Below are 19,694 nucleotides of genomic sequence, written 5' to 3' on the forward strand. Positions count from 1 at the left end.
TTTTATCACCGGTATTGTTCACTGCTGTTTCTGTTTCACCTGCGGATTGCTTTCCTTTCCCGTATATTACGCTGCGTGTTATCACTGCCGGTTGTTATTTTCCATTTTACACACAGTTTCACACACCTTTAGTCGCACTTCCTTGCTGCTTTCAGCGGAGTGTCGACGCGCGCTCGGCACACTGCACACCAACACCGTCGGCATTCGGGACGAGAATGCCGGAACACCAGCGCGAGATCATTCGCAGCAGATCGCATTCCCCCGATCGCCGTCATATGGTTGTGTTGCACATTACACATTATCATGATTAACAATTTAACCAAATTCCCCCCCACCTTTTGCCAGCAGGGGACGCCGTTGTTCGCTTGCGTTCTCGTTCTCGACGACCTGTGTCTCCATCCCGTTCCATCGCACCGATGGCCGGGTGTGATCGGGACATCTTGGGCAAGGCAAGAACCACACGGTTCGGTTCGTTGGTCTTTTCCCACGCCGCGACGGGACCAACCTTTTTTTTTTTGCTACGCTCCTGGGCCAATGCCGTGCTAGGCTGCAGCTGACCCATAAACCTTCGCACGCACACATACGTGCCCGACCCTCGCCCGCCCTGCCGACAGGATGTAAACAATCTAAAGCGACCGAAGAAGAACCGGAGCGGACCCAAAACACACACATGCATGCATACACGCGGTGGGAAAAAAAGGGGGAAAAACTTATGCACTTACGCTCTCGAGCTGCTCCGGCTGCGGTGTGGGAACAGGCCAATGTTGCACAGGCCCGACTGCACGGGAAGAATGATTCTTTGTCTTCCCGCTTCGTCGTCCAGCTTCGTGCTTCGTTTTCCCACCGTACCCTAGCACGGCGGCACCCTTCCGTGAGACAGGGAGTTCCCTTGCGAAAGGGCGAAAGGGAAATAAAAACAACGCCAAGGGACTCTCACAAAATTCCCACACTTTGCGCACCGGGGGAATTCGTCCGGAACAACCGGTGGCATTAAGGTTTTCTTTTTATTATTTTGGGGGAAAGTGAAGAAAGATAAAACGCAAGACCCATAAGCGAAAATACCGTCGCACCTTGAAGGCCACAGCTCGACTCGCTTCCTCGCATTGCGCGGCTAGCGCCATCGCCCTTCTGGATGGAAACTTTATCCGTGCCGTGCCATCTCTCACCTTCTTCACCCTCGGTAAGGCTTCCATCCGGAGATCGACAGTGCGGTGTGTGTGTGTGTTTTTCTAAATCATAATTGAGATCTTGTTACGGAATCGAAGTTGTTTTTTTTTTTCGGTTTTCCGCTGTTGTTTGCCAGACACGCTTACGCTTCCGTCGGTAAGTGTGGCCGTGGAAAGTGAATGCCGTTTTGCCGTACGCTGGGTTCCGAAGAAAAAAGCGTACGTACTTGTAGGGAGGAAACATCAATGCCCAACGGACAGTCATTGAACTCGTGCCAGATGGGGAAGGGAGGGTCGTGTGCTCTACTTAGAATTTGTAATGAGATGGCACTGGCATAACATAGAGGTTTTAGAAGGTTTTTGGAATAGTAATATGAACAGAATTGACTTGCCCTAGTATGTTTACTTCCTCATCAACCGTGGTCTTGGCCTGTTACAGGAGTCCTCTAAACCGCGGACGGTACGGTGCCCTCGTCTACCTACTCAATATCCGAAGTCTTCCCGACGGGCGCATCAACACCATTACTCCATCCCAATTTGAGGCTACTACGCCATTGTGGACGACCTAAAAGGAGTTTAAGAGTTGGGTCGTCCGGTGTTATTCTCATGACATGACCAACCCGCCAGACACTAAGATCATCGTCCGGCTCATAGAGCTCGTCATTATGGCGACTCCTCCATTGCTCTCGCTCATATAAGAGGCCCAAAAATCCTTCAGAACATCTCGAACGAGGGGTTCGTCAGTGTTGGACAAAGTCCATGTCTCAGAGGAGTATGTGAGTATTGGAACTATATAAGTTCCATATAGTCCCAAGCGCCGTTCGTCGCAACAGGTGTTTTGAGTACAACAGTGGACTGTTTGCTCTCAAACTGTAGACTGCAGACTGTTGACCCTAACGCGTATCACAACATCAATGTTTGTTGGCGCTATTAACCTAAGATAGGTAAAAAGTTGGCGTCTTCGATGGTTCAGTCACCTATCTGTACATCACCCCTGCGTAAGGTAGGAGTTGTCGAAAGCCCCCAATAACTTGGTTTTTGCCTCGTTAATCTCCAACCCGAGGTTTTCTGCCACCTCCTCAATCCATGGGGAGGCTATGTCTATGTCAAGATCTGGATTGACTTATTGAAGATGGCCTTCGAAGTCGCTACCTCGGAGTCACAGGCCCTCTCTAGCGTTAGCTTGAAGAGTAGACAAGAGGATGAGAAGGAATAGGAGTTGAGTAGGAGACCCTGTGGGACCTTCAAGAGACTTCGTCTGCTACCCCTTTGCAGAACACTGTGACAAACATCATTAGTCCATATTTTTGCTTCCTTTCAATCAATTATCCTTCCAGCCAAAACCGAAACGCAAATGAATCACGACACCATTTAATTATGCACGACCCCCTGCTCTGTTGTCCAGAGTGCCCAAACCACAAGCGATCCCAAATCAAGTGAAGTAGTGGCCACATCTATAACCTCGTGTTCGATATCTTTCTGCAAACTGCGACACTGTTCACTTCGCTGTCTGTTTGCGCTGTGGCTCCGTAACTGTTACCACATCAAAAGACCATCCTCTCTCTGTTGCCATTACCCTTCCGACCTCCTTTACCATGATCCACACACAGTGTCGAAGGACTCGTCGAAGTGAGAGAAACAGAGAAAAAGGAGAAAGAAAAAAAACATCGCACCAGCTCAGGCTTCCGGTAAAAACGGAATTAACTTTTTCTCACACTTCTTCGGGCGTGTTCGCTCCAGCTAGATCGCTGTCGAAGGGTTTCCTTTTTTTTGCGTTTCTTCCTTCTGCCTTTATTCCCGCTTGTGCTGCTCGGGTTTCGCTTTAGGGTTTCCTTCGTCCGTTGCATTTGTGTGGTAGGATATCCTTGGGAAAAAACGGATCCACCGCTAGGAAAGGGCATTGAAGACGTGGAAGAAACCGACATCGGTGTCATCACGTGAGAACGAAGCGGCTCAAGGCAAGTTTTACGAGAAGACAGACTCGGGGACAGAACTTGAGTGATGGTGAAGGTTTTAGCCAACAATACACTTTTGGTGTTTCAGAGACATTTTTTAGCGACTAGTAAAATATTAGCCTGATTATTGAGATGTTTTGTTATGACTCAGTCAGTGTTTTGTCATTGTAAGTTGCATCAAGTGCTTCGAAACTAAAGTCTCTTTCAAGATGTCGGATTCTGATCAAGTGTCCATTGACACATTTATGGATTTTGGGTAATTCGATTTTGAGTCTTGAGTGGAGTTTATGGGCCAATTCTGACCAAGTACCTGCTAGCCGTGTTCTAGTGGTCAACGCTTAGAAGTCAATGCCGTCAAACCAGGCCTGAGTGAGACAGCTCAGGGACCCCTCCCAGCGCTTTTTTTTAATTAGGGACCCCAGGACTGCAGACGGGCAAGATCGGACATTTTACCATTCTAACACAAACATCCACACATAATATCCCAAGTTTGATTAAAACGTGTTGTTATATTTGTATATATTTTTTAGTAAACTTTGTATGTTCTCCCGCGTTTGCGTTCGCCCTTCTAGCGACAGAATCGGCAGCCGTACCGAGCCGTGTAGTGTTTAGTAAGGGAAGCTTAACAATTATCGTGGAATAATAAAGAATTATAAATTCGCAAGGAAACACACGCGGTGCCGCTCGGACCGGCAGCCGAGATTCAGCGTTGACAGGGTTAGTAGTAACGCCCGGGGAAGGGATGGAACAACAAGCAGATTCAGTAATCTCAGAGCGCTTCATAAGCATCGTCCACGGTGCCACCGTCCTCGTACGTGGCCGCATTCGTTTGCATCTCCTTCAGAAACTCATCGACGTGGCTTTTGCGTTTGCTGCTTCGGTGATGCTTCCCGTCGCTGCTGCTACGACCACCGCCGCCTTCGTCCTTGTCTTTGCTGGACTTTTTCTTCTTGTGCTTTTTGTCTTTATCCTTGGACTGGGGAATGAAAAGAACATTTCATGCACTGTTGTCAATCGGTTGTCCAAACAATTCTTACCTTTTTCTCCGACGAACTCTTGGACCGGCTCACGGATGAGGTGGAAACGACATCTTCCCCACCTTCCGGTGAACGACGCTCTTTCGTGTCGATCATGGACCAACCTTCGTAGTTAAGGTGCAGCTTTCCTTTATCAACGCTCGGTGTAATTCGTCCCACTTCCAGCTCGACACTCAACAGCGAAAGCTTCCGTTCGCTATCGTCTTCCTCCTGTGTCTCCTCCTCCACCATCTCTTCCTCGTTGTACCTGTTAGTACGTTCCGGTTCGATTCGAGCAGGATTAACCGTCGGTAGGCCGGCGACCGATCGCTTCACAGAGGGTGATGATTTATCGTACACTTCCGGTGGTTCGGTCGCTACCTCTCCACCAGGATCTTCATCATCAAACCTGGACACGAGCGGATTGTGTCGATCTTCTTCATCTTCATCACTTTCAACGGCCGGAGAAAAGGATGATGACTGACGCCCCGTACCTACGTCAACCGTATCCTCAAGGAACGACTTATCCAACACGCCACCATCCGGACAAAACTCATCCACATTGTCGATCTTTCCGAACCCCATATCGGACGACAGTGTGGCCATGGTCGCAGTGCGGGCTGGCTGTTCCGACTGGCGCTGTGGATTGAGCTTGACTGTGTTGATGGCCGTCGTCGAAGCGACCGCCAGATGAGAATTCCGATCCGGCACGATGATTGGATGACCACCTCCAAGAATGATGCTTTTTGTCGGTCGAATCACGGACGGATCGGTAGGGCTGGTAGGGGTCGGGTTGGTAGTGTTTTCACGTGCCTTCTTTTTGCTGATGAGATTGTCCAGGAAGCGACCATAGTCCGAATCGTCCGATTTCTGCAATAAAAAGTTCATTTTGCAAGGAGGATCTTGACACTACCACTCTCGTCGCCACGTACCTGATATTCGTCGATCTCCAACCGGCAGATGTCGAGATCCTGAGCATTTTTTCTCAGCGACGCTTCGAGGGCACTCTTCTGCAGGTAGAGAAACGGAATGCCGAAGAATTTGTGCAATAATCGCAGTCCGAACCCGTTCCGCATTGAGCTGTCGCCGTAAACGATTTCGGCATTCCGTTCCTGGCTGGCCGTCTCGACGAAGCCGTGCACCTGTTCCGCACTAATTACCCGATGGTGGCCCATATCACAGTGATTGCCGAGGAGTAGTACCGGAATGTCTGTCGGCACCTTGGGCAATTCGCGGCAAACGTAATCGAACGTCCATGCCTTGGTTATGTCCATCACCATCACGACACAATGTGTGCCCTTGTACACGTCGAGGAACTCCGCATCGAGCACGGGAACGTCCGGTTCAGAACCAGGTCCTGCCGTCGTAAGCTTCAGGTTGGTGCTTTTTTGTTTCGATTTTCCACGATCTACCACATCCCACACTTCTACCTTAACGACATCGTCCGTCGCTTTGAACGACCACTGGATGCTGGCGACCTGTATTTGCTCGGTCGGAGTGTACTGCTCGATGAAGGCTTTTCCCTGCAGCCGTTCCAGCAGACAAGATTTACCAACATTCCGATCGCCCTTGATAACGACTTTCACTGAAGAGAAAAGAAGCGATAAAGGAATTTACTTAGACGACACAAAACAAAACATATAGCATAATTTCGTAACATACTGTTATATTGCACGCCTCGGGAAAATCGCTTCTTAAGCGAATCAGACATCGTCTGCCCGACGGACTCCGGTATCGATACGGCAGGGCCATCGTTTTTGTTCGTTAGCTTCTTAAACACGGAAAACATGACTCTATTTTCCAATGTCCAACAGAGGTGTTTTGCAAGCTCACATCACACACATTATCGCAGCTAAACTGTTGCTTATTTTTTCTCGACCGTCCACCAAACAACAGCTGCCAGAGTTTCCACCCGAATTGGCTTTTCACTTGTCCACCCACCCGGATCCGTTTTTCCTTTTGTTTACATATGAACGTTGACGAAACAGAGGAAAAGCGAAAAAACAATTTCTATTCCCTTTTAACGAAACACGTCAAACTGTCAAAACGTTATGTTATCTTTTTAACGAAAATAATGTCATTCGGGTCGCCCGGGCGAAAAGCACGATTGAGGTTATGTCCGAAAGTTTTCGAACACGCGACGCTTTCGCACTTCGAACGAACCGTTGAAAGCTGACTCATAGCTCATCGCTTCCTTTGCAAGCATCTTTTAGCGCAAATTGTAACAAATTTTCATACTAGATGTCTTTTTATACTAAAATACGCCATGAGAATAACTTCCATATCTACTAATTATTCTTGTAGAACCTAACCACACGTATCATCTTCACGGATTAATACTCCATTCGTAAATCATTAACCTAACTTCCCTCCTCCCCTACATACTTTCGGATAATGATCGTAAAAAGGATGGTAAACAATGTTTAGCGAAGAATTAACTACCGATGCCGGCATTTATTTATTCACATGCTTATGAAGTTTTCACGTGCCGAACTGTTGCATAATCACCCGGCTTAAAACCACGCGCGCTCAAAAAAACCGCACGGGATGAAAGCATTTTGGGCATTGAATATGCACAATACGAACTCCCCCCGGTAAACGACTGGCTTTCTTCGACGAAGAAATGCCCTAAAACAGGCGCGCGTCCGAGGAAGTGTCTGTGAAAGGAAAACAAAAATGTGAGGTTAGGAAAAGGTTTATCCACTTTCTATCTCGCGCGCGCGTGTGTTTGCGGTGGCATTCGTTTCCCACATCTTCTAGTTGGATTGCCGGCAAATTGTGTCAGAAATACTGGACTATAGATTTTATATCATCGTTTAAAAAGCTCATTGGATTGGCTCTTAAAGGTTTTTCATCATGCTGTACATTTGACCGGGTCTCTTCGTCAGAAAACACACAGTGGCGATGCCCAAGCCACCGCACACACACATACACACCTCCATTAGGAACGATTTTTTCGGTCGCCAACGGGCACACCATATTTTTGTGGTTATGGCGCGTACGCACACACACACTCACACACATAGGATAGTTACCTTTTCTCCGTTCTACGTTGTACCAGGCACAGCACGCCCAGCAAGAATACGAGGAAAATTGAGAAACCGCACACGCACACACTCACACATCCGATGCTTCATCGTATCTTTAATATAGCAAGCACATGGCGGACACACACCGTTCACACGGCGCGCTGGTGAAAAGAACACCCCGCCTTTTTTTACCCGTGCGACGGACGACGAAACCGGCAATATCTCACAGTATACTCCTGTGATTTGATCTTTTAAAAAGCTACAAGTTCACAAGAATATACTGCGAAACATCACGCGAACATTGGAACTCAAGTTTCTGGAAATCCCCGCATGCTTCGATGGTGTGTCAGAGCAGCGCCCAAGCCATCCGCACGGTTCGCGCTTCGACCAAATGCTACCGCGCCTCAGTAGAGTTACACTTCCCAACTGAATTCCCCAATCTACAAATTAAGACACCAAAACGAATCCCTGCCATCTTCTCCTCAATTCACACTAACTGCGCGTCCGATACGATTATGTTACCGCCCGGTAAAAGATCCGAAGATGAAAATCTTCCGCCTCAAACCAACCACCACCATGAGAGCAGAGCAGGAGGGAAACCACGCCAAGCCTAACTTAGGGTGTGCGTAAAAAATGCCGACCATAAAAAGTGGGATGACGCTTCGAAAAACGCACAATTTCAACCTTTCTCAGCCGTTTTTCCAACGAAAATGTGTGTATAAGCCACGCATTCGCTTCGTTCGCGCCTAATCCTAGCCACAATTTACACTTTTCCCTAACTTAACCACAATTTTTCGACGCCAGTCAACGCGACACACGTCCGCTCACCTCGGCAACGAAAACGGAAGTACAGCGTATTTCGAGCAGCCGTCCGAAACGAAGACGCTGCAAATCGAGCACGCCACACACGCCCGTTCGTTCGTGGCATTTCCATGGCGGCACGGTTAATCGAGCCCGCGTGGCTGACAAACGTTTCGTGTAGTTTTTTATGGCTTTTCCGGTTTCGCGCACAACCGAAAAAATAATCAGATATTTCTCATTTTTGCCTTCATTTCTTATTAAAATAGTGAATAACTTTGATGTATTAATTTCTAATTGCTGAAACACAATTTTGCATCATGAATTAGAATACAAATACCTTAATTCTTCGTGCACGAGTTTGCGGCGGTCCGTATGGATTGACCACTGTGTATTAAACGCGATAGCCCTGGTGTAGTGATGGGCGATCCAGAATGAATCGATGGGTTCGTATTTTCCTCAAAAGGAACGCAATGATTTTAGTAAAATGACTTTAAAAGACTTTGATTTTAACAGAATTCTTGCATCTATAACGATATTGATTGAAACTGATAGGCAGGTTCGTAGCCAAAGCTGTCGGAATAGGTTCCTATTACGAACCTACCGAGCCTTACAAAAGGAACAAACCTAGGAAAAAAAATCATCCCAATTTTCACATAAGAGCTCCCGTGTTCTCTACACAGCGTGTGCTTCGGTATGATTAATTTGAATTTATTCGTCGGTTTACGCTTATTTGCTAATCGTGATAAAACAATAAGTTAGTATCGGTGCTAGATAAAATAAAATAAACTTTGTTCTTTTGCAAATCCCAAACGCATCTTGCCGACATTTCCCGTGGGATGCTGTATGCGAAATGCGGAAACGGGGAACAGGGGTGTGTGAAAATGCTTTGTGGAATGTAAACCTCCCTCCATTTAGGTGTTTGTCTAACACACAGGCCCCTACACTACTCTCCATTGCAGTACACTCGTGTCCATACCTCCGGCAGATAAAAGACGCACGCCATCGTGCATGAATTGTACCGACGTTACATGACTGCTGTGACCCTTGTAACTATGCGATAGCGACTGAAAAATAAACAAAACAAACCATACGTTTATATTGCGATGATAAATCTCAATCCTTCCCATCGCGTATCTCACCTTTGGCTGCGATGCGGGAAAACTAAACAGTCGAATTTTGCCGAAATCATCGGCACAGACAAGGAATTGTTCCTCACCATCCTTGCACACACTGTTGATATCCGTGCCGTCAAAGTTCTCCGGCCAAATACCAATTGTTTCGAAGCTTACGGAACAATTTTGGGTGGCCCATTCGAGGTTTTTCACCGTGCTTTGGCTCGTTATTTGACGGCAGAGTGTTGGATTCCCTGGTAAATGAATAAAAAAAGGTTCCTTGTCATTTCGAACTCGCAACATAGGAAATTAATGGTCGATCAATACTCACAATATAATATTTCATAATCGCCGGAATTAGAACGCAATATTTGGCTGTCCTTTGACCAATCGACATGTGATATGAAACTAGAATGACCCTGTTGTCGGAAAAAATAATAAAATAGGATCAGAAATTTTGAAAAAGTAGTCATTTAAATAGTGTTGTGCTTAATGAATCTTTTGGGAAGAGTCATTCATGAGAAGTCATGCAAATGAAGAAACGACTCATGAAAGATTAATGAATCCTTAGAGCAGTGGCGGATCATGCTCTTTGGAGGTGTTAGTGAAATGGTGGTTGGGGAGGGGAATCTTTGAGGATCCATAAATCTTTCAAATAGATAATCAGATTCGTTCATTCAGTTCAAAGATTCATTCAGATTCAAGAATCCGAATCAGATAAACGCTACATTTAAACATCCATTAGTACTAGTGCTGTGAATGAATGAATCATTCAAACCATGAATCGACAGTCGAACTATTGACAAAACGTTATATAGTCATCCTGAAAGATTCATGAATCAAGGGAAAGATTGAATAATCATTAAGGATTCATAAATCTAAGAGACGTTGTTTCTTACCGTGCATTTTCCAATCTTGGAAAATCGGTGCGCCACCTTCGTGCACTGATAAACGTAGATGCAGTTGTCTTTGGAACCGACCGCCAGCAGATTCCCGTCGGGTGAGAACTGCAGGCACTGTATCACCTCCTGTCCGTCGGTGTACGTCGCCAACAGTTCCCGCGTCACAATATCGAACACGGACCAACGGCCACCAACGCCTCCCGCCACAATAACATCACCGTTGTTCGCTATCTGTACCGAGTGTATCGGTTCGCCGATATCCTTGCTCCACACTACCGAATGCGAGAGCGAATCCCACAGCTGCAACAGTCTATCTCTGCCACCGGTAACGAATTGTGCCACCTGTGGATGCGTTGCCAGCGACCACAGTATATCCGTATGACCCATCACGATCGGTACCAGGCTAAGTGTAAAGTCGCCGGACAGGATGCAATTCTTTGTCGTGCCGATCAACAGTTGGGAACCTTTGCCCTGTGCCACCACACGTACTGCACCGAAGTGTGCTTCAACTATCTGTTCCGCCTTCATGTGCAGTGCATCGTCGAACAGCAACAGCAATCCGTCCTTACCGCCCGTCACGAATCCACCATTCCTTAGCGCGCAAATCGTAAACACGGGACCTTCGTGCACTTTCTTCAGAAACCGGCTAATAACGTTAGTGCCACGCTTCCAGACAGCCAAATTGCCACTGGAATCACCGGTCACGACGTCACCCGCCTGCGTGAACGAGATCGCCGTCACGTACTTCGGCTTTTCGAAGCTTTCAAACACACCCATCCGCTTGTACAGCATACCGTTCTGATCGAGCGACCAGAAGGCGATGTGATTCTTCCCGATCGTAATGATCTGTCCCTTGTCGAGCGGATGAAACTCGACCGCAACGACCGTATCGACGGAACACTTCGTTTCGGTGATCTTACGCCCACCGTCCTTCTTCTGCCAGTCCCATATCGATATGATCTTGTCGGGCGAATCGTCAATAGCGGCCAGTATGTTGCCACTGTCCGCACGGCTAAACGAGAGACAATTGATCGACCCGGTAAATTCTCCACACCCAACCATGTTTAGCGTTGCCAACGAGACCGAATTCCAGATAAGGATGTGAGGTAACGATTCGCGTCCTTCATGACCACCGCACTGTCCACTAGCAACGAGCAGCTTGTTCGGATGTACGGCCAAACTTTTCACATCGTCCGTATGGCCGAGATAGTGTCGCTGCGTGTGTTCGTCCATGTTGTACAGGATGACGACGGCTGCGACAAAGTATACCATTTCCCCGGTGGGTAGTTGGTACAGATTTGAACGACAGTCCTTGCCCCGATATCCGTACGCCCAATCGAGCCGCAAACGTCTATTTGGAGCCGGCTGTACCTTCGTCAGCTCGTACGTGGACAGTTGTGCTTCGGGAATGTGTATGACGATCGGGCGCCCGCTGATGTACAGCTTCACGTACTCGTCATCGTCGTTTTTACGTTGCACATACGGATGCGATTGGCCCTGGCGGCTAGAATTGCCACTGAGATTCAGCAGTGATTTGGCCGAAAACCTTGACATGCTGGGGAAGAGAAAGAAAATATAAAATAGGACATGCATTCAACACTGGCTCAAGTGTTCAGTTGTTAGAATCATTTGTAATCCTGTTCTATAATACGCAATACATTCTTTAAAGAGGAAGTACACACTTTGGGTATTAGTTGCAGTATCTACTTTATCGTAAACTTTATGCAAAATTCATGAGATACCCTGTTCATAAGTTAAAGGCCGGGGCGCAAATATGAAAAATACATGCTTTTTCCACTGTTGCTTGAGTGTACAACCACCTTAAATCTGATAGGTACCCACAAGTATGAAATTTGAGCCCATCACACTTGATAAGATAAGAAATTTAATTGATAAGCTTATAAGACACGCAAAATCCGTATCAAAGGCCGGACCTGTACAGTCCCGATCGGCAGGCAACCAATCTGTTACGCACCTTCCACTGCTTCCGGTGCCGCTCGGGCTGCCCGGCGTGCTGATGAAATCCCCCGTCGAGGACCACCGTTTTCCCATGCCGGAAGACGCGAGCAGTGCATGGTGCGAGTTGACGGATGCGGACGCATTCGGTTGCCTTGGCGAAGGGGACGGTGCCGGTGAGATCGAATGGCTGCTCATCGAGTCGGAATGTAGCGAACCGTTAGAGTAGTGGATGGCCTTTTGCGCGAGGTTCGGCTTCATGCGTGACGGTGAGCTGGTCACACGGGACGGTACCCGGCCGAAACGTTTTTCCTCCACCGTAGAATTCACTAAAACAGAACAAACAAATATTTGATAAGAAATTTCCAATAGAGTACATATAGGCGATGGAATAGAAATAAAAGAACATTTACGCCTCGTGAGGGTATTGCGGGAGAAGCGAAAACTTTTGCTGGATAAACTACTATTCTGTACAGTGCCGGACACGTTATCACTGACCGCATGATGTACTCCTCCCCCTCCTCCACCTCCCGTACTCATTCCGCCTCCTGCAGGCGTGCCAGTTCCACCACGGCCACTACCACTTGTGCTGTTCTCGTAGCTGTTATCTATCGTGGCCAGCCGACGCAACACATCGGCCAGCGTGGACTTGAGGCAGACGATCTCATCCTTGTGCTCCAGTACTTGCCGTTCGAGATCATACACACGCTCCACCAGGCCGGCCTTTTCCGTTTCCAGCATTTCCTCTGCAAAAAAAAAGAAGTTGGAAAAACACGTTCGATTAGTTCAAGGGCACACACTACTGACCTTGGGTGGTCAACCATTGGAGTACATGTAAAAGAGTTTGTGGATTTAATTGCAAAGAGATTTAATTGAAAAAAGGGACAACACTTTACGCCATTCTTTGGAACCGTTCATTTCATCTGTTGTCTTCTTGGTGCCGGGTGTTGGCACGGGTTGCACTGCGGACATTTCGACATTTACAAACCCTCCCCGATTGAGCAAAATACTATCACCTATCCGTCACACAACAGAACCACACAAAGACACACTACATCTATGCGAACTGGGCCTTTTCACACATCATATTTCGCCGTGGGACACTTTACACATCTCGAAACACCGGTCATCACCAGGACCGCACCGCGAACAGGGAACGAATACAAAAACAGGACACCGGGCGTTCGGCCGCGTGTGCCAAAATGACAGCTGTTTTCACGGGAGAAATTGCACAGCAGTCGACGTACTTCCCCAGGTTTTGCTGCGCTTGGAACATGCGCGCAACACAACTCTAATCAACCTACTACACTGTCCAGCTACAGGAGGAGGAGCGAATATGCTACGGAATTTTTCGCTGTGATACGAACGCGAGCCTGGACACCGGGTGGTTTGTTGTTGTGTTGAGTGCTTGGAGCTGTTTAGATAGACGTGCTGCGGTGGGCCAGGGGAAGGTGGTCACGACATGGGGGATACCGCACAACGACTGCGGTGGTGTGTCTTGTATTGTGTTTTGCGCTATTTGATATCACCGGACTACACGCGCTCTATCTACACTGCACAATCACTGTACCGCACTATCTCCCGTGACAGTGGGAAGCAAAGATTGATTCTATGGACGTAGGTGGAGTTGACCAATCTTTTTTTTTTTGGGGAAGTAGATATTTAAAAAGGTAAAAAAAATAAAAAATATTACACACATTTATCATTTATCTGGATTTGGTATGGAAGTATTCTATCTACGTTAGAAATCGAAGTAGGCGTTGAAGAGGCGGTTCGGTTTCCAGAGGAAGCACCCAACTTAATAACTTACCCGAAAATTCATGCAAATGTTTGTATGACTTTTGCACTTGGCTGTTGTTAACGGTGGTCGTCGATTGTGCCATCTCCAGCATCTGTTCATCCACCTCCTCAACGCTGGTGGACATTATGTGATGATGATGATGTTGTTGAGCCGTTATGGTGGAACTTTTTAAAACATCCCCATCCCCACCAACCGTAGCAGGCGTTTCCTGATCGGTTTCGTTGCTCATCGTTACCGGCAAAATGTCTTGTTGGTTCTAGTGTTGAAGTAAAAAAAAACACACAGAGCAAACACACAAACACGTTTTCGTAACAGTTGTGAAACCTATCGCGGGGAATTGTTAACCGTGTGTCGATAGATAAACTTTGAAGGTTGATGTATGCTTTTTTTCTTTCTCTCGACAATTTCAAACTAACTCCCCCTTGATGATGGATGGAATCGCGCGTTCTGTAGCCACTATCTTTTGAATCGAAACCGATCAGCGAGGAAGGTAACTTTGATGGATAGCAGCAGCAGTAGCGTCAGCAGTTTCACACGCCGTTTGTTGGTTATTATTTAAGTTTCCCTTTTTTTCGCTTTATCCACCCCCTATTAGTTAGCACAACGCGGGACGCAGACCTTCGGCGAATTGTTTGCTTTCTCGTCTAAAACTCGTTCCTTGCAGGAGCGCAAAAGCTCCCTGTGAAACCGGGACCAGCACACACTCGGGGTCTATTGGGATGATGTTTCAGCTAATTCACACATCGAATGACATCATTGTATCGCCAAACATGGGGACCGGAGCTGGAACCATCATCATCATCCGTTTTCGTTGGTGATTGCCCGTACTCTCTTCTCTTTGTGGTTACTCCCCGCACCAACTACTCGCTGTGAGCTTTCCGGTGGCCATTTTCCACCTTCTTCTGTAGCCGTATCTTCTTCGGGTTTGTCATAAAATGCCAAACAGTCTACGTGTCTCGCATAGGGTGTGAATATTAATGCCTTTTTACCGCGAGAGAAGCATGCGAGCGGCGAGCAAACGGTTTAATGAGCGTGAACTTGCCGTACGCGATAACATCACGACTTTAGACACGTTCGGTGTACGTTTTTTCGCCTCCTTTAGCAATGGTGGGGCCACCTCGATGATAACGCCGATCTCTCCCCGCACGGTTGGGGTTTGTTATTGTTTAGATAACGCTTAGGCAGCAGTGCACGGCACGCAGCGCAACAACATTTGGTTCTGCAACGCGGCGAAACCAATCGATCGAACTGCACAAGAACGAATGAACCTTCCACTAAAACCCAGCAAGCTGCTGCTGCTGCTTTTGCTCCAGTTTTGTCACGTCACGAGAAAATTTAGTAGCAGCACAGTTTCCCATGCTTTATAAAATGCACTCTCTCCTCCACCGACCAGGCAGGCTGGAGATGAAAAGCCGGCGAGTTCTTTCTTCACTGCGTCCTCTGTTTTTACGGGGTTTTGTTTGCCGGAACGGGGTGGTAGCTTGTGGCACAGTTTTGCTTTCCTTTCACAACAGTTGAACTGGGGGGAAGGCCTGGCTGCCGTTCGCTGTACCGTTACACCGGGTATTGGGAGCTCGCCGGAACGCACGAGACACCTTCCACGCTGGTGTGAGAAGCACCTCCCTGTATGCGGAATCCAGTGGTATAATGGTTTATTTTTTCATCTGTTATTAGTTTCGGCTATTTCTTTGCGCTGTTTTTTTTTTGGCAAAAAGCCACCTACCAATATCGGGATTTACCACCACCACCATCTACTGCTGCTGGACACGAGCAGCCGGAATGTCGTGTGGTTTTACGGAAAGTGGGCCAACTGTGCTGTTTTCCAACGACATTCCAGTTTCCCTCTTGGGGCGGTCGCCTTTCTTTCGTGAGGCGGAAAAATAGAACAAATGCGATGCGGCAATATTGTGCGCGAGCTTTCGAAATCGTCATCCAAACTTTAAGCTCCGGGGGTCTACCATGGATCAGCTTGTAAACACACACGCGATACGGTGCCTGTTGTGTCACCAAATATTTACACTTAACACGCGTCGCGTTTCGCTTAATTGAAGTTCACTGGCTTTCTGCGTTCTGCGAGCAGAAACTTCACACGCAGTTGCACACTTCACTGAGCACTTCTCTTCGATCTCTATGGGACGGTCGCTTTTGTCGCGCAAATTTGCACATCAAGTGTTGGGTCAAGTATTCCCTTTTGATGCTGCAAAAAGGGGATGGAATTGTTCCCCTGCTTACACGGCAACACAGTTCTTTCAGCGCACGATACTCCGCCGCTACGGAGCCTCCGTGTACGCGCAGCTAAAAATCGCGATGGTTTAGGAGAAATGCACACAGCGAGTGCAACAGTCGCCGTTCCCTATAGAAATTAGAGATGAAACTGCGACGGCACACACACTAGCGCACGATCGCTTTGCTAAGGCGCAGGTAGTGTGCGTAGCAGTGCTATAAACGCACCTTGTATTGTTATTACTCACACCGGTAAATAGGTGCCATTTCTCGTATACCTGAACCTGTGCGTCCGGCAGGAAAGAGAACGCACAAGGTGTAGGGTTTCTCCCTTTGTTGTCTTTTTTCTTCGCCGCACACCATATGACAGTTTCTAGCGAACTCCATGGAGAACAGGTGGCAGGTTGACCGTTAGGCATATTTAAAATGCTTGCTACCGCTCCGTTCCGATCGGGTGTGAGTGTTTTCATTTGGCGCCATAATTGTGTATCACCTTGTCTTTAAGGTCGCTCTACCTTTCAACTTTCATCACGTGACTCTGTGTCCATGAAAGCCGTGTGGAATATCGGAAGTTCGGAATACGAAGGTTCCGAGAGCTGTACTCGTGGATATCCTCGCCAAGGATCTTGTCAAGGTTTATAGGCAGTAGTGGAGTAAGCTTTTTGGAGGTCCTAAGCGGAATTACAATTGAGGTCCCTTAGGACTTGGCAGTTGTGGCAGGTGTTTCAGGTATTATTGGATCCCTACTCGGGCATTCGGCGATCACTCAGTTTGCTTAGCTGATGAAATTGTTTGCAAATACCTACCTAATGATCGCACCCGATGATATTTGATCATCTGTTCGACGTACTGGCAATGATGTCTTCGTATACCGTGTGCAGGATCCCGCAGGAGCGCGCTGCGTCCAAGATCCAGATTGCCCCAGAAAGGATGTAACGAAGTTCACAAGGTTCACACGCACACTCGCGTTTGGTCAGCAATTGAGGTCACCGAAAAAATGTGTGCACACGGTCGCGCCGGATGAACAATTCTGGTCGAATCGTGGATCGCGATCAGCACAACGTATCTCCGCGCGCTAATGTTGATGATCGTTGGCCACTACTAACTGTGCACACTAGCCATAACGGCCGCACGATTCAACCCTGCCGCCGGAGAGGTGTATTTATGGTTGAATTGAACCTCTTTCCAAAAACGGTATTGAGCGAAAACCCGAAACCCCTTTTACTTAGTTCCCCTCCCCTGAACACAAATCCCGCCCGACCTTCGTCTGCGGGCGCTCCCGTGGCATGGGTGTTGAATGAATTGGTTAGCCAATTTGGTACAGCATACGTGTCGAATGAGATGAGATGTGATCGTTTGCTTGTATGGTTGCACTCGTACATGGTGTTTCTTTCCTGCTCTGTCTTGCGGTATCTACACCTCCACCGATCCTCACGCACCGGTGACCTTTCGGGCGCGTGTACGTCTTGGAAGGTGCTTCACGCGCTTTGGTGAAGACGCCTTTGGCGATGTCAAGGTTAAGGGTCTGTCCAATGTTTACTTTAACGGGGGTACGATGGGGCACATAAACGCGATAGCGCATTGCGCTTCATCATTCTTGAGCCAGAGAGATAGGGAGAGAATAGTTGGATGCAGCCGTTTTTATTGCTCTTTAACAAATTCTACTGGTTTACTACAGGGTATGGATCAATTACAACGTACGTATGGCTCTAGTCGTTAAAATGTGGACACTTTAACCGACGTAATCGAATGTTCCGGTACGCCCATCCATCTATCGTAATCTTCGAAAGGGGCATCTTAAGTTTGTCTTAACTGCCTGGACATGGCGATCGGGACAACCAAGCAGCAATAATCTTTATTCTCGCTCGTGAGCTTCCACAGTATTTTGAATTGCATCTGTGGGAAGAACTTAATTTGTCACAAATTAATTAATTGATTGATTTGGTGTCGTGCATGAGTTTAATAATGTTACACTTCTAATATGAAACAAATGACACCTACCTTAAGTAACATGAAGTTATAGACCAAATCATAGGTGTACGTTTGTCGAACACCGGATTTCAATGGACAGTTGGTATTTTTACATGCTTCGTTATCCGTTTCGAACAAGGGAAGAAAATAATTAAAGTTGGGGCTTACCAAAAGCGCATCCCTGGAGAGGTCTTCGGCGCCGAATTCTAACAACGTATAGCAAAAAAAAACTTTCATTAATAGAAAAGAATTGCAATCTGGCTGTACCAGCATACCCGGTGTAAAATCAAATGCTATGGTAACATTTGATGGACGATGAAAGGAGCATGGAGATCCTTACGCAGCTTCCGGACATGGTGTGATCGAGACATTGTGAATTGTACACTTATCTGTGACTGTAAGTGGAATAATCTATTACTAAACAATTCTGCGAGGATGTGGTATTCGTGCTCTATCTACCATCACCAGGACATTTCTCGAAGTTTACTACTTCGGCAGAAGCCGCACAGTGCCAGCACGACGGACACAACCGTTTGGAGGCACTTCATTTTCACTGCAACTAGACGATGTCGCTGTTGATCGTGGAAGCTTTCGTTAACAAATGACGATCAACTGCTCTGATCGTCAGATAGATGATCGCCAGTCGTCTGTCAATCAGTCAATAGATGGGATGATAAGCGAACCTCCAAATTCCCAGAATCTTCACCTTCTTCAATGATTCAGATACGATCATTTTATGGACCTGCAACTAATTTTCCATCTACTTTCTTTTACTCGCCGAATAGACAAAGCCTATATGGCTGATTTGATATTCTATTACGGCACTTATTTTTTATTTATTTGACTAAAGTTTACTCGCTGTATTCTACCAGTAGCGGATTCTTATCTATAGTGGACCGATTTTTTTCCCTTTGAATATGTACGGAATGGTGATCGGCACAATGAAGCAGCAGGAATCATTATTCTCGCTCGTCAGCTTTAACGTGACGTTAGTTTTTTGCTGTGGGAAGAAGTAAATCCGCCATGCTTGCTTTGTAAATTTTTGCTCCTCATCCAACAAATAAGAAAGCAAAGATACCTACCATTGGATGCAAAAAATCGGTTTGAAAAACGTGGTTGTAAGTTTTTCGATTACCAGATACCAAAGGGCAGTCCGTATATTTGCAGGCTTCCATTCCCGATCCAGGTCTTAAATTCCATTTATAATTGTTGATCATATAAAACGCATCAAAAGTGAGTTTATCGGCAGCGAATTCTAGCAAAACATTGGAAAAATGTTATTAATAACGACGAAATACTTTCTGATCACAGTGTAGCATACTTGGAGTATAATCGAATGTTAAGGTGACCGTCGATCTACTGGCAAGGGTCCAGACAGCTTCGCGACATGGTGTGATCGAAACCTTGTGAATTGTACACTGATCTGTGGTTATTAGGTGGAAAAAAACTGTTACTAGAGACTTCTGGGAGGTTGTGATTTACGTCTACCATCTACCTTCACCAGGGCATTTGTGGAAGTTATCGACTTCGACAGCAACCACACACAGTGCCAGCAGCACGACGGAGACAACCGTTTGGAGGTAATTCATTTTCACTGAAATTAGACGACGTTGCTGTTGATGGTGGAAGCTATTGCTACCGACTATAGATCAGCCTCAGAGATCATCTCGGAGGCTAATACTGTCGATAGTCGCTAAATGAGGTGATAAGAGAACGTCCTCTAAATTCCCAGAATAAGCAACCGGAATAAGCACTCAGGATC

At 46.9% G+C, this 19,694-nt stretch overlaps 2 protein-coding genes across 2 annotated transcripts; both read right to left on the bottom strand.

The window, feature by feature from the left end:
- Positions 1-3,890: 3,890 nt before the first annotated feature.
- Positions 3,891-5,926, bottom strand: LOC128708396 (rab-like protein 6). Its single transcript, XM_053803372.1, has 4 exons — positions 5,800-5,926; positions 5,070-5,722; positions 4,159-5,007; positions 3,891-4,097 (listed from the first exon to the last, which is right to left on the bottom strand). Exons 1-4 carry the CDS (start codon positions 5,924-5,926, stop codon positions 3,891-3,893), a joined length of 1,836 nt encoding a protein of 611 aa, XP_053659347.1.
- Positions 5,927-8,905: 2,979 nt separating this feature from the next.
- LOC128708131 (echinoderm microtubule-associated protein-like 2) lies at positions 8,906-13,967 on the bottom strand. The gene is made up of 7 exons (XM_053803090.1): positions 13,748-13,967; positions 12,351-12,683; positions 11,957-12,266; positions 9,979-11,536; positions 9,411-9,498; positions 9,107-9,333; positions 8,906-9,031 (listed from the first exon to the last, which is right to left on the bottom strand). The coding sequence occupies exons 1-7, from the start codon at positions 13,965-13,967 to the stop codon at positions 8,906-8,908; spliced, it is 2,862 nt and encodes a 953-aa protein (XP_053659065.1).
- Positions 13,968-19,694: the final 5,727 nt, after the last annotated feature.

The sequence above is a fragment of the Anopheles marshallii genome, chromosome 2 (genome assembly GCF_943734725.1).
Source record: "Anopheles marshallii chromosome 2, idAnoMarsDA_429_01, whole genome shotgun sequence".
NCBI lineage: Eukaryota > Metazoa > Arthropoda > Insecta > Diptera > Culicidae > Anopheles > Anopheles marshallii.

Coding starts and splice junctions, on each gene's coding strand:
- LOC128708396 (XM_053803372.1), bottom strand. CDS start 5,926: ATGTTTTCCGTGTTTAAGAAGCTAACGAACAAAAACGATGGCCCTGCC. Junction 5,723..5,799: donor CCGAGGCGTGCAATATAACA/GTATGTTACGAA, acceptor TTTTCTCTTCAG/TGAAAGTCGTTATCAAGGGC. Junction 5,008..5,069: donor TGGAGATCGACGAATATCAG/GTACGTGGCGAC, acceptor TTTTTATTGCAG/AAATCGGACGATTCGGACTA.
- LOC128708131 (XM_053803090.1), bottom strand. CDS start 13,967: ATGAGCAACGAAACCGATCAGGAAACGCCTGCTACGGTTGGTGGGGAT. Junction 12,267..12,350: donor CCGCAATACCCTCACGAGGC/GTAAATGTTCTT, acceptor GTTCTGTTTTAG/TGAATTCTACGGTGGAGGAA. Junction 11,537..11,956: donor GGCACCGGAAGCAGTGGAAG/GTGCGTAACAGA, acceptor TCTCTTCCCCAG/CATGTCAAGGTTTTCGGCCA.